Source organism: Protomyctophum parallelum (genome assembly GCF_964188405.1).
Source record: "Protomyctophum parallelum genome assembly, chromosome: 19".
Classification (NCBI taxonomy): Eukaryota; Metazoa; Chordata; class Actinopteri; order Myctophiformes; family Myctophidae; genus Protomyctophum; species Protomyctophum parallelum.
The window spans coordinates 45657297-45670736 of record NC_139717.1 but is presented as its reverse complement, the minus strand read 5'-3'; the positions used below and the strand labels follow the sequence as shown (position 1 = coordinate 45670736).

The following is a 13440-nucleotide window of genomic DNA, read 5'->3' as shown; positions in this document are numbered from 1 at the left end:
TACATTCAAGAGAGCAGGTGCAGAACAATGACGTTCTGGCCAGGGACACAGATCTGATAGCTGACCACATGTCAAAACGACCAGTACTTCACTCCAGGAGAAGATCCGAAGGCGGCGAGGCCAGGGCAGACTGCAGGAAAGGGGACTTTGAAGTTCCATCACAGGCCCACTGATAAATCAAGGAAGGCGGCGGTTGAATTGAAAAAGGGATGATTGTTTTCGCCTCCCTATTAACTAAGTATAAGTTTGATTCCAGGTTGCTCATGTGTTCATATGACAACATAATGGTGTAGGCCTAAACAGGTTAAGTAAAAATATAAGTTTTAATATAAAGTAGGGATGATGTTATTTTAGCCTCCCTGGATTCTTAGAGACAGTAGTGTTTTGAATTAGTTTAAATGCTAAAATGTAATGTTTGTAGGAGGTGTGTTTGTAGAGCACATGGTAAAAGGTCCTTAGATCTCTTTAGTTGATAAATAAGGGCCCATAAATAAATATCCACCATAAAACTAAACATATAGGTAGTTTGTTTTGTAACACAAAAAATAATTGTATTCTATGTATTTTAAGAAGCACAAACAAATGATTGATTCAACATTTTATTCAGTGTGTAGAATGGGTACAGTTCAACAAAAGTACAGGACAATACAAAAAACCTGATACAAGGAAAAATAAAAAATAAAAAAATGTTTACATCAGGGTCCTCCATTTTCAATTCACCCGAACATTTAATGACATAGAACTAAAATCGTCTAAATGTAAACTACAACAAATCTGGGGAATCTGTAACATGGCAGAAGACAGTAGCCTACATTTGGTCTGGCTACACCTATACTGTTATCTGGAAACTATTGACTCAGTGAATGAGGATTAGTACTAAAAAATAACAGTCCGTTCACATTGTATGTTAAGTTTACTTGCAATTAATCTATACATGGAAACATTTGTTTCATCGCCATCCAATTAATCTAGTATGAGCATGCTTATATACATGCAATGTGTTTAAACAGTTTAGCATTAAAGAATTGTTAAAAAATACCATAAAATACCATATGGATCAACATCCATTCATGTGTCAGCACATTTTCAGTGGCTCAAATTAGTAAAATCAGTCAACAGTTTAAATCCAGTGTGTACAACCTTGCGAAAGTCATTAAGTCAAGGCATTATTTTAGTTTCTCTCCAGTGTGAACTCTCTTGTGGGTTTTAAGGTTGGATATTTGAGAGAAGTGTTGTCCACACTGATCACACCCATAGGGTTTCTCTCCAGTATGAATTATCTGGTGTCTTTTAAAGTTGGACATTTGAGAGAAGTGTTGTCCACACTGATCACATCCATAGGGTTTCTCTCCAGTATGAATTCTCTGGTGTGTTTTAAGGATGGACATTCTAGAGAAGTGTTGTCCACAATGATCACACCCATAGGGTTTCTCTCCAGTATGAATTCTCTGGTGGATTTTAAGGTGTGCCATTTGAGAGAAGTGTTGTCCACAATGATCACATCCATAGGGTTTCTCTCCAGTATGAATTATCTGGTGTGTTTTAAGGTGTGCAATTTGAGAGAAGTGTTGTCCACACTGATCACATCCATAGGGTTTCTCTCCAGTGTGCATTCTTTGGTGTGTTTTAAGGTGTTCCATGTGAGAGAAGTGTTTTCCACACTGATCACATCCATAGGGTTTCTCTCCAGTATGAATTATCTGGTGTCTTTTAAAGCTAGAATTGTTAGAGAAGCGTTGTCCACACAGATCACATCCGTATGGTTTCTCTCCAGTGTGAATTCTCTGGTGTATTTTACGTTTGGACATTTTAGGGAAGCGTTTACCACACTGGTCACAACAGTGGTGTTTTTGCTTAGCCAAGCTTCTTTGTTCATTCACCTCTGGTAGAGCAGGGAAGCCAGGCTGATGAGGCAACACTGCATTTGAAACAAAGACAAAGGAAATGTGTTTTAGACTAGAGCACACTATTACTGGAATGAATAGGCTATAGCTAAAACGAATTAACACAATACGATACCTTCTTTTTAGACAAGTCTAATAGTAAAACAAAACAAATAAACATGACTAGATTAAAAAAACATCCTTATTCCATATAAACACAGTAAGTAACTTACAGAGGTGTTGGTGATCATTGGGTCCTCCCTGTTGAGCAGAATTGTTTGTGCTGTGGTCGAGAGAGTTCATCTTCAGCTGAAGTCTGGAGTCCACAGTCAGATGTGATCAGAAATGATTATCCTGGAGGAGTTGTGGAGAACTGACAACTACACACTGTTCTTATACTAGAGAGCCTGAGGTGGAACCTCCAGTGTGTACAACCTTGCGAAAGTCATTAAGTCAAGGCATTATTTTAGTTTCTCTCCAGTGTGAACTCTCTTGTGGGTTTTAAGGTTGGATATTTGAGAGAAGTGTTGTCCACACTGATCACACCCATAGGGTTTCTCTCCAGTATGAATTATCTGGTGTCTTTTAAAGTTGGACATTTGAGAGAAGTGTTGTCCACACTGATCACATCCATAGGGTTTCTCTCCAGTATGAATTCTCTGGTGTGTTTTAAGGATGGACATTCTAGAGAAGTGTTGTCCACAATGATCACACCCATAGGGTTTCTCTCCAGTATGAATTCTCTGGTGGATTTTAAGGTGTGCCATTTGAGAGAAGTGTTGTCCACAATGATCACATCCATAGGGTTTCTCTCCAGTATGAATTATCTGGTGTGTTTTAAGGTGTGCAATTTGAGAGAAGTGTTGTCCACACTGATCACATCCATAGGGTTTCTCTCCAGTGTGCATTCTTTGGTGTGTTTTAAGGTGTTCCATGTGAGAGAAGTGTTTTCCACACTGATCACATCCATAGGGTTTCTCTCCAGTATGAATTATCTGGTGTCTTTTAAAGCTAGAATTGTTAGAGAAGCGTTGTCCACACAGATCACATCCGTATGGTTTCTCTCCAGTGTGAATTCTCTGGTGTATTTTAAGTTTGGACATTTTAGGGAAGCGTTTACCACACTGGTCACAACAGTGGTGTTTTTGCTTAGCCAAGCTTCTTTGTTCATTCACCTCTGGTAGAGCAGGGAAGCCAGGCTGATGAGGCAACACTGCATTTGAAACAAAGACAAAGGAAATGTGTTTTAGACTAGAGCACACTATTACTGGAATGAATAGGCTATAGCTAAAACGAATTAACACAATACGATACCTTCTTTTTAGACAAGTCTAATAGTAAAACAAAACAAATAAACATGACTAGATTAAAAAAACATCCTTATTCCATATAAACACAGTAAGTAACTTACAGAGGTGTTGGTGATCATTGGGTCCTCCCTGTTGAGCAGAATTGTTTGTGCTGTGGTCGAGAGAGTTCATCTTCAGCTGAAGTCTGGAGTCCACAGTCAGATGTGATCAGAAATGATTATCCTGGAGGAGTTGTGGAGAACTGACAACTACACACTGTTCTTATACTAGAGAGCCTGAGGTGGAACCACTAACTGATTGGCCAAAGAGGAGAACAATAGAATCATCAGCCACCAATTACAACGTAACACACTGCTGCATGTGCTCCACCCCTCACTGACTCCTCCCCCAGGTCATGCTATATGCAACATTCTAGAAAAAAACTGGTATTACTGTGATATTGCTTTGTAAGCTTCATATTTAATTAATCTAAACTATATCCAAAATATAATACATTTGTAATCAGGTAGGCCTGTTGCTATGGCAGCATCAGCCAGGTGCTCCTTGTTTCAAATTAAGGGTGGGGTTTATTTGCAGACAGGGTTTAAAAGGGCTGGGCTACATTCATTCAGGGGATCCCCTAGCTTGCTGTAAGGTTGGCGTATCTGAGTATGACAAGAGTTTGAAGGCATGGCTTTCCGAAATGTATCAAAAGGAAAAGAGAATACATTTCCTTTGTTTGAAATCTCAAAATGCTCAACCTTTGTCACACAAACCTGTGCTTTATATTGTTAAAGAGGATAAAATGTGGTGTAGTATAGTAGGCATTGAGTATATTTTTTTATTATTAGTATAGTAGTATAGTAGGCATTGAGTATATTTTATTATTATTAGTATAGTAGTATAGTAGGCATTGAGTATAGTTTATTATTATTCCCTCAAAAGTCCCCCCTGCTACACATTGATGTATGGACATAAGTACATCCTATAGACTATGTGAATGTGAGTAAAATCAGGTAACATATATAAAATGTATAAAATATAACTAAATCATAACTGAATTATTATTATTTTCTCCAAATGCTAAACAATGAACAAACCCACATTCTTCCCCCAGGTTTAAAGTAAACAGGCTAAATTATGATGCCTGATGATTCATTCACTATAGACAATGCATTCAAATGCAGAGATTAAACGTGTTAATGGTCACTGGTTGTCTGGCATTGGACAGATCACCTGTTAATGATCACATTATGGATGAACTGAGACCAGGTTACACCTCTTTGACTCGGATGAGTTTCAGCAGAACTACAACATCTATAGCATGGAACTTATTATTATCCTTTGTGAAATGTTAAAGGTGTCGTAAGGGATATGTGTTGTTAAAATAGGTCTAGCAATCATTGATATATTGTTTATTCAGTAACAGAAGTCTTCCCATGTCTCCATATCCAGTCATATAACTCATATAGGATACATACAGAATCTGTGGTGCATAAAAACAGCTGGTTTATAATAAACCTTAAAAACAAAGGATTAGTTAGTTCCTACCAAACGCTCTCCATTTGGTCTCCTACTGGAGACTGAGGTTCCCAAATGATATGCTACAGTATGGATATTATGTACATGCAATGAGTATCTGGATCGTATATGTCTAACAGCATTGAACAATATAAGTGGATATTAATGAATGCAGCAGAGTCAAAGAGGATTGCTCTTTCAGTAACATCAGAACCAAGTAGAACCATCTCTGGTGAAGAAACAACTGCTCATGCTGTGATTTACATCCCAGCGTCTTACAAAGAAAAACAGTTTTCCAAAACACAAACTGACTGACAGTCTTCAAAGTACACAAGCCTTCATATCTTGTATTTTACCAGTATAGGCTACTACCACATCCCCTGTACCTTTATTATTATTTGATTAAGGTGCAATGTAAGTTCAATTTGTTTCCACTTTAGTATAGAACACAGTGGTCTGGTTTCTGTACAAAACTGGTCAAGGCATAACAACAAATTAGTATATTGTGTAACGTGTAGGCCTGTGTGCAGAAACATGTGTCCATACAGTATTATTAATTCATGGATATTCATGGTTATAATTCAGGATAAATGGCCATTGTCCTTATAATAATAATCATATCCTATATTCACGATTACATTGTTATTAACAACAGAGACACAATGACAGCAACAACTGTATTTGTGTATAAATCTGGACAACGTTTAGTCTTTAAGTCATTGTTCAGGTTGCTCTGAGGGAATGAGGAGCACTCAGGTGTGTGGAATTAGTTTCAATAGGGTTGTGATGACTGCACTTTTATTCAATTATATTTTTTCAAATGCTAAATAAACCCACATTCTTACCCCAGGTTAAAATGTAAACAGGCTAATGATGATGGCTGATGATTCATTCACTATAGACAATGCATTCAAATGCAGAGATTAAACGTGTTAATGGTCACTGGTTGTCTGGCATTGGACAGATCACCTGTTAATGATCACATTATGGATGAACTGAGACCATTTTACACCTATTTGACTCTGATGAGTTTCAGCAGAACTACATAACTTCCTTTGTGAAATGTCAAATGTGCTGTAGGGAGATGTTTTTGATATATTGTTTGTTCAGTAACAGAGGTATTCCCATGTCTCCATACCTACTTTACTAACATCATTATTACTGTTTCATAATGTGAATTGTGTTAAACGTACAATTGATCAACAGTATGAATTATGAATTGAGGCCTGGGCTCTACTGTATTTAAGAACATATTAGCCTACTGTACTTGACTTCTGGGACATAGGCTGTCAACAAGTGATCTCTGTATGTCTATTAGTGATGTGCCGATGAGACATTTTGGCCGATCTCATTCTGTAGTGAAAAATTATAATAATTTGGTCCATTCTGAAATACATGTAACAGGGTATTTGCACTGCAGGCTTAGGCAAGTCAGATTTAACTTGAATACCTTTATATTTAATATTGTGAGCTTGTAGATCTGTTCAGGCTGTTACTTTGGGCTTGTTTATATGTAAAGACAGACCGATTAATCAGACAGAATAATGAATCTGTCTGATTAATCGAACCAATGCAGATTAATCTAAAAACAACTAAAATTGGCCGATACCGATGTGTTTGCAGATTAATCTCCCATCACTAATGTCCATAGGGAAGAACGGGGTAAGATGAGCCAGCGTTTAAGTTGAACCACCCCCTTTATTTAGAAAACTATAAACCTGTGTAGCCATGTGACCTTAAATCTAGTAAGCATCCATCCACTCAGGTGTGTGGAATTAGTTACAATAGGGTTGTGATGACTGCACTTTTTAGTCCATGGGCCTGACCCCAGATTTTCACTTTTCAGTACCACTCAGGGTGACGAAGGTTACTCATATTTTTTTCAAAGATCTATGTCTGTAGATGATATTTTGGTATGATATACCTTCCAGAGTGGTAGCTAAATCATAGTTATCACCTCATGAAGAAGAGGTTGCATTTCAGATACTGGTACATATCCTGCTTTAGACTTGTGTAAAGGACATCTGTCAATGTTTCACAACATTGTCTCTGGTATCATTTTAAAGGGGACAATGTAATCTTTCATTCAAGATAAAATGTGAACCTTTCTGACCAATATAGAGGTTACTAGAACTCCTCGAACTGTCAAAACTTTGGCGAAAAATACAATTTTCGCCTAAATGATATACTATCTTTTAGCTCTGTGTCATCTAGGAGCAACAGGGACACAAAATTCAAAGTCTACAACACTCCCAGGACCATAAGGATTCAGAAAATGTATAATATGCCTAAAGTATTTCTTGCCATGGGTGATTGTGAGCCTTAGAATAGAGTAGGTCTCCTATAACATAAACTATAGAACAGCCGGGATATATTATGGTAACATAAAGGACACCAAAATGGGATAAGGAACCATAGTGTAATAGAACAACCTACAAGGAAGATGCACAAAGCAAAATGTATCAGAAGTGTGTGGTACTGTGGAATTAGTGGAAACAGAGCTGCCACGTGAAGGCTCAGTACCGCTAACCCCTTTTATTTTTTTAGGTTTTATATGTTTTTATATTTTTTTGTGTTTTTTTGTTTTTTTCTCTCTCTTTTTTTTCTTTTTCTTTTTTTTTAGAAAGCATGTGAATGTTTGTCCTTACCATGAAGGAAATAAGGTCACCACAATGGGATAAGGAAGTTTGAGTTTAATGAACAATATATTAAAGTATTAAACAGAACAACATTATAATGAACTCCACGCAATGTCACTCAAACGCCTCGTCTCTCTCATCGTCTGACTCCTCGAGTTCGAGCTCAGGCTCTGGATCATCCTGTAGTTTCTGGTTGCTGCATGTCTGCAGCTTGCACATATCTGTGCATGCCAGTCCATTTGATAAGCATGTGCAGCTTGGCATTTTGCATGAACGGACACAGTTGCATGTTAGCAATTCCAGGACTACATCTGGTGCAGGTGGAGAGCGCATCCAGTGAATTGCCATCTTGCCTTCATCTTCTTTCCATCCATGCTCTATAGGACTTGGGACCACAGGGTTAGGCTGCAGACTGCTCTTCCAGATGGCTGCCTGATAGTTGGCTCGTTCAACATGCAGGAAGAGACAGTCTCTACATGGTGGAAGCTGGCTGGACTAGATCTCTCCCCTTTTGGTACAGAAGAGCTGGTAGCGCATTTGGTTCACCTCTACCGTGCTGCTGTTTGCAGCGTACATGTGACATGTAAACTCCTCAATTCTCTGGAACAGCTCCTCACTGACATCCCATGACTGCCCTAGTCCACTGAAGGTTTCTTGGTAAGAAGTATCATTTCTTCACCATCAAAAAAGGCTAAAGGAAAGAAAGGGCGTGGTGCTGAGGGCAGACAGAAACCTGTTCAGCCACATGATCCTGTTGGCGGAAAGCAGGAAGATAGACATGAAAGATGTCCTTGCCCACCCACTGGGCTAAGCTTTCAGCTTGCCCTGGCCAGCGAAGGCACTAACAGTGTCACAACCAGTGAAGGCATGTAAGCCAATTAGACTGTCACAGAGGCTGTCTCCAACTGAGCTTGCCAGTTTGCTGATGTTCACATATCGTGTGCGGTTCTGTGTCCCACACTTCATGTAGATGGGACAGGTGATGTTCTTCTGGAATGCAAGACAAAGCACCATGACATCAGTGTCTTCGGCTGTGATGATGACTGCTTTTGAGCCCATGTTTGCACCATGTGAAGCATGCAGGAGCAGGCGAGTGTCAGCTTCTTCATGTGTGGATTTCAGTTCTGCTACTTCATCACACCCACCATGTGTCAACCTATAACAGGTTTCCTCACAGGTTGTGTAAAACACTTTGCCATGCAGCCTCTCTCTGTATTGTGGGAGGTTCCACTCTTCTACCAGAAACTTGATGAGACTGGACTTGTTGGAAGGACTGCACAAGAACGTTCTCCACTGCTGTACGTGGTGTCCTCCTGCCAAGTTCTTGTATAGGACAGTAGTGTCTGCACCCCGGTTTAGTCGTTCAGCATCTTTGATTGAAGTCTGGCGGTACACATCAAACACAACATCAATCCTCTGACTCTGTGCTCCCTCATGGAGGATCTGGGTGAAGAGTGACTCTGCCACCTGTCGAAAGGTTTTGTTGTTGCCATTCATTTTCTGGACCAGGCTCATCCCGTCAATGATAGCAGTAGATGGTGTTGGGATGTGTTCTGCAGGAGACACACTCTTTTCCAACTCCCTGGCAAGTGCAGCCTTGTTTGTTTTACGTAGAGATCCAACAGCATTTGCAAGTGCCCATGGCAGTGGGCCCAGTGGGTGGGCAAGGACATCTTTCATGTCTATCTTCCTGCTTTCCGCCAACAGGATCATGTGGCTGAACAGGTTTCTGTCTGCCCTCAGCACCACGTCCTGCCCTTTCTTTCCTTTAGCCTTTTTTGTGCTGACACTGGAGAATGTCTTCAGGCTCTGCTTGGTCATCTTATCATGACATTTTATAGATGGTGAGTCTGCTTCTAACCTTGTTTGTTTAAATGCTTGGTATGCCTCTTCTCCTATTTCATGAGCTCTCAGGAGGTCTCTTGACACACCAGGTGGAGCCAAGGAGCCAGTGGACAGGCTAACCAGATAGTTCTCATCAGGAGACATAGGATTGAACCATGTGTTCTCATAAGGTCAAGAAGAGACTCTCTTCTTGACATCTCTCTTGATTCTTGGACCCTGTAGATCTGGATGGGACAGTTTGGACATGGATTGATCAGCCAGGTCTCTCAGCTGTCTGAGGTACATGCTTCTATACTCGGCAGTTAGGTAATACTTGGCCACAGCTCCTGACTTCAAGCTGAATCCCTTTGTCCCTCCAGCTGTCTGGGTGTCTTTGTTCACCGTCTCTTCTATGGCTTTGTCAACTGGGATTCTACCAAAGGGATTAGTGGGTCCCAGTTGGACAGAGAAACCTCCTTTCATGAATTCTGTGTACACATCTGGGTGTGTGATGGACAGCTGAGACATCTGGGCATAGTAGTAGGGGAGGTAGCGTGCATAATTAATCCTGTCATACGCAAAGCACAATGGGATCATTGCTCGAATGCTTGCCAAGTGTAGCATCCAGTCTCCCTCTCGGGATGCTCGGATGAGCCCCAACAAGATTTCAACCATGTCCAAATAGGACACCCAGAAGCTGGAGAGGCTGCCGTTTCCACCTCGGAGGAACTCGCGATACACTTCAAACAGTTCTATGATGTGTGTACAAGAGCTGTTCTCTAACACTTCCTTCAAAGCAGCCTGTGAGACCTTTTCCCCAAGTCTGTCAGCTGCCTTCAGTGTTTCGTCCAATTGAACCATGTCATTCGGGTGAGTTGTTTCCAACCAAGAGAGGAAACCCTTCCATGTCAGTCGCATGAGTGCCTCATACAAGAGCATGTGTAGTCGCACTGCCCTGTTGTACTTGCGACCATCCATGACCCCAGCAATGGAGCCTTCTGCGATCATGCCAGACTGAATGCACAGGTCTCTGAGTCCAGCATCTTGGAAACGCTTTCCTATGATTGCCAGCAGTGTGCAGATGGTGTGAAATACCCCAAGTCTGATGATGATATTCTGGAACTTGGCAGCATCTTTCCATGTGATTTCAATGGCCTTTGCATACAGTGCTTGGTCAAAGACACAGACAATGTTTGACAGGTCTAAGCACTGCATGATGCTTAGTGACTGGTTAAGCACCTCATTGACAGTGGACATTTGTGTCGCTGGAGCATTGATGGTAGGCAGATAGCCTACGCTGTCAGGGATGACTGTCATATCACCACGAGTCAGGATATTGAAGCCGGTCCAGTTGCTGACTGACTGGTCATCTTGTTGTGACATTCTTGCTAGGACCCAAACAAGGTTCTTTTCTCTGGCAAGCTGAACATTAACATTAACAGTAATAAGAAATTCTATATTGCTTAGGCGAAAATCATGTACTTGTACTGCTCTTCCAATTTAAGGCTCACAATCACCCATGGCAAGAGATAGTATAGGCATATTATACATTTTCTGAATCCTTATGGTCCTGAGCGTGTTGTAGAATTTTGTGTCCCTGTTGCTCCTAGATGACACAGGGCTAAAAGATAGTATATAATTTAGGCGGAAATTGTATTTTTCGCCTAGGTTTTTACAGTTCAAGGAGTTCTAGTAACCTCTATATTGGTCAGAAAGGTTCACATTTGATCTTGAATGAAAGATTACATTGTCCCCTTTAAAATGATACCAGAGACAATGTTGTGAAGCATTGACAGATGTCCTGTACACAAGTCTAAAGCAGGATATGTACCAGTATCTGAAATGCAATTTCTTGAAGGGGCGGGTATACTTCATGAGGTGATAACTATGATTTAGCTACCACTCTGGAAGGTCTATCATACCAAAATATCATCTACAGACATAGATCTTTGAAAAAAATATAAGTAACCTTCGTCACCCTGAGTGGTACCGATATCTGGTCTGGCCCATGGACTATTTATTCAATGTTGTCAACTGTTAATGATCACATTATGGATGCACTGAGACCAGGGGCCTATTTCACGAAACTTGGATTAGAGATTAAGCCGGGCTTTAACACATATCCTGACTTAATATATCCTGGATCAGTGCTTAACCGGTTTCATGAAAGCTGGTTGATCTTGCCAGATTAACTTAACCAGTTAACCTGGATATGTTGAGGCTTGATTCGGTTTCATGAAAGTGATGCTACATAAGTTACCATGGCTAACAGCCAGGTTTAACCTAATCCTGATGTCTTTACTGTTCATTAAGCAGTCAAACTGATCACAAACCAATGATGTTTTCCAGATTTATTCAATTATTATGGTTTTATGTTGCCTTATTTGTATCGGTCTGCATTAAAGGACTAATTTAAGCACTATATAAAATCAACCACTAAATATTACCATTAGGCCTACTCATTGTTTTACAACATATTACCATTGTAACGTTTCAACCACTACTAGTCCTACATACTTACACCTAGAAACCCCATTCAAACCTATTTAGGTTCATCCTACGGTGGACATGTGTGCCTGAAAAGGAATCTTTGAAATGTTTCATAGTTTTAGAAATATAGTGCTTTCAAATTTGAGACATTTATAGGCAGATAGTGGCACTTAAAAAAATCACTTTCACCTAGAAACTCCATTCACACTTTGTAAAATTCAGCTTACTGTGGAGACACATGCTGGAACTTTTTACTTTGAAATGTTTTGTAGTTCCTGAGTTATTTAACTTAAACGCCCAATGCATTCTCAATGGCAATAGCACAAACTTTGGCATGCTACATGAACCATGACCCTCACCAGTCTGGCCCCTGTCTGGACAACAACCCCCTTCCCCAAAGGTAGCTCCCTCAGAGGAGGGAGTTATGGCCAAATATCACAATGCGACTGTTATACCCCTGGAACAGGGGAGAATAGTATGTGAAACAATACGCAGACGTGTTCTCTCATTCAAAGCTTTGTATTGAATCGAATCAAGTATCAAATAGTAGAACAACATACAGCATCTTCACGATCAACGTACGTACAAATCATCCTCGATACAGGACGAGAACCAGGTAAGTGTACAGTATAGGTAGTTAGGTGTCCATAATAACACTTATTTAAACTAGCTTACATTCCAGAACCCCTGAGGTAAATACTGTGTGTAGCAGGTAAACATGTATTAATATAAATCATTTCAACTGTTTTCATTCATTGTATTTTAAACCAACAGTTTAGCTCTACATGAATTATATCATTTAACTTGAATAACATTCCTTGTCTTCTTTTCATACATTAGCATATTTCACCAATTACTTTGTAATGTGACTTTAACCAGCATAAATGTACCCATGAACTGAATAACAGTAATTACAACTGCACCACTTGTTCTTCAGAGTTGTGCATAAACATTCAGCAAATCATCTCAGTTAAATATCTTCTCAAACCCTCTTCAGCAACGTAACCCCTTTTCTGTGAGTGACGTCATCACAAACAGCGACGTGCAATCTGCTGACATGGCCAGTGCTACGTTAGCTTAGCTTAGCTCATATGTATACATGTTGTGGTCACAGTGAGTAAGCACTACAAAGGCTATTTATGTTCTTTCCCCCGACTAAAACACACAAAACCAAGCGTGCAGAAACTATGTATCCACAGGGTAACTTTTCTACATATTTACCTGGAACAGGGGAGAATAGTATGTGAAACAATACGCAGACGTGTTCTCTCATTCAAAGCTTTGTATTGAATGGAGTATGGTGCTGCGGTTCCCCCTAGCAAGCTGAAGGCATGAGCAATCGATCGATCTCACAGACATTACTAGTCAATTATCTTCACTGTAGAAATACTATTCACTGTATGCAGTTCACTATCATGCAGAAATATCATTCTATTACATACTCCCCCTCAAAAACAGATGTTGACCTCAACATTGTGATCAGAAATCCTGTAGCGATCGGCAATACCTATTGAAATCTGGAACTCTTTTGAAACATGAAACTCTTTCACCAAATAAAAGTCAGTGCAATGTTACATTCTTGGAACTCTTTTGCAAACATTCACATTCAAGCATGACACTCTGGAACTCTTTTTATGCCCTTGTGATCAGTGTCAGTGCGCACAATTCTGGAACTATTTTTATACCCTCGTTAGCAGTTCGCTGTATGTAACAGTCTGTGAGTTTGTCTGTCACTCGGCTTTGTTTCAAGTCCATGAGTAAGTGACAGTATATGACAATGAGTGTGCATGAAAA

The 13440-nt window shown here is 40.0% G+C and overlaps 1 protein-coding gene across 1 annotated transcript in view; it reads left to right on the top strand.

Moving 5' to 3' along the window:
* LOC310877016 (uncharacterized protein) overlaps positions 1-7962 on the top strand; it is a gene marked incomplete at both ends in the record, with an annotated part of 78076 nt that extends 70114 nt beyond the window's left edge. Inside the window, 2 exons of the mRNA XM_083790662.1 lie at positions 6345-6355; positions 7942-7962. Of these exons, the coding sequence (XP_083646788.1) occupies positions 6345-6355; positions 7942-7962 (32 nt within the window). The remainder of the gene's footprint in view (positions 1-6344; positions 6356-7941) is intronic.
* Positions 7963-13440: the final 5478 nt, after the last annotated feature.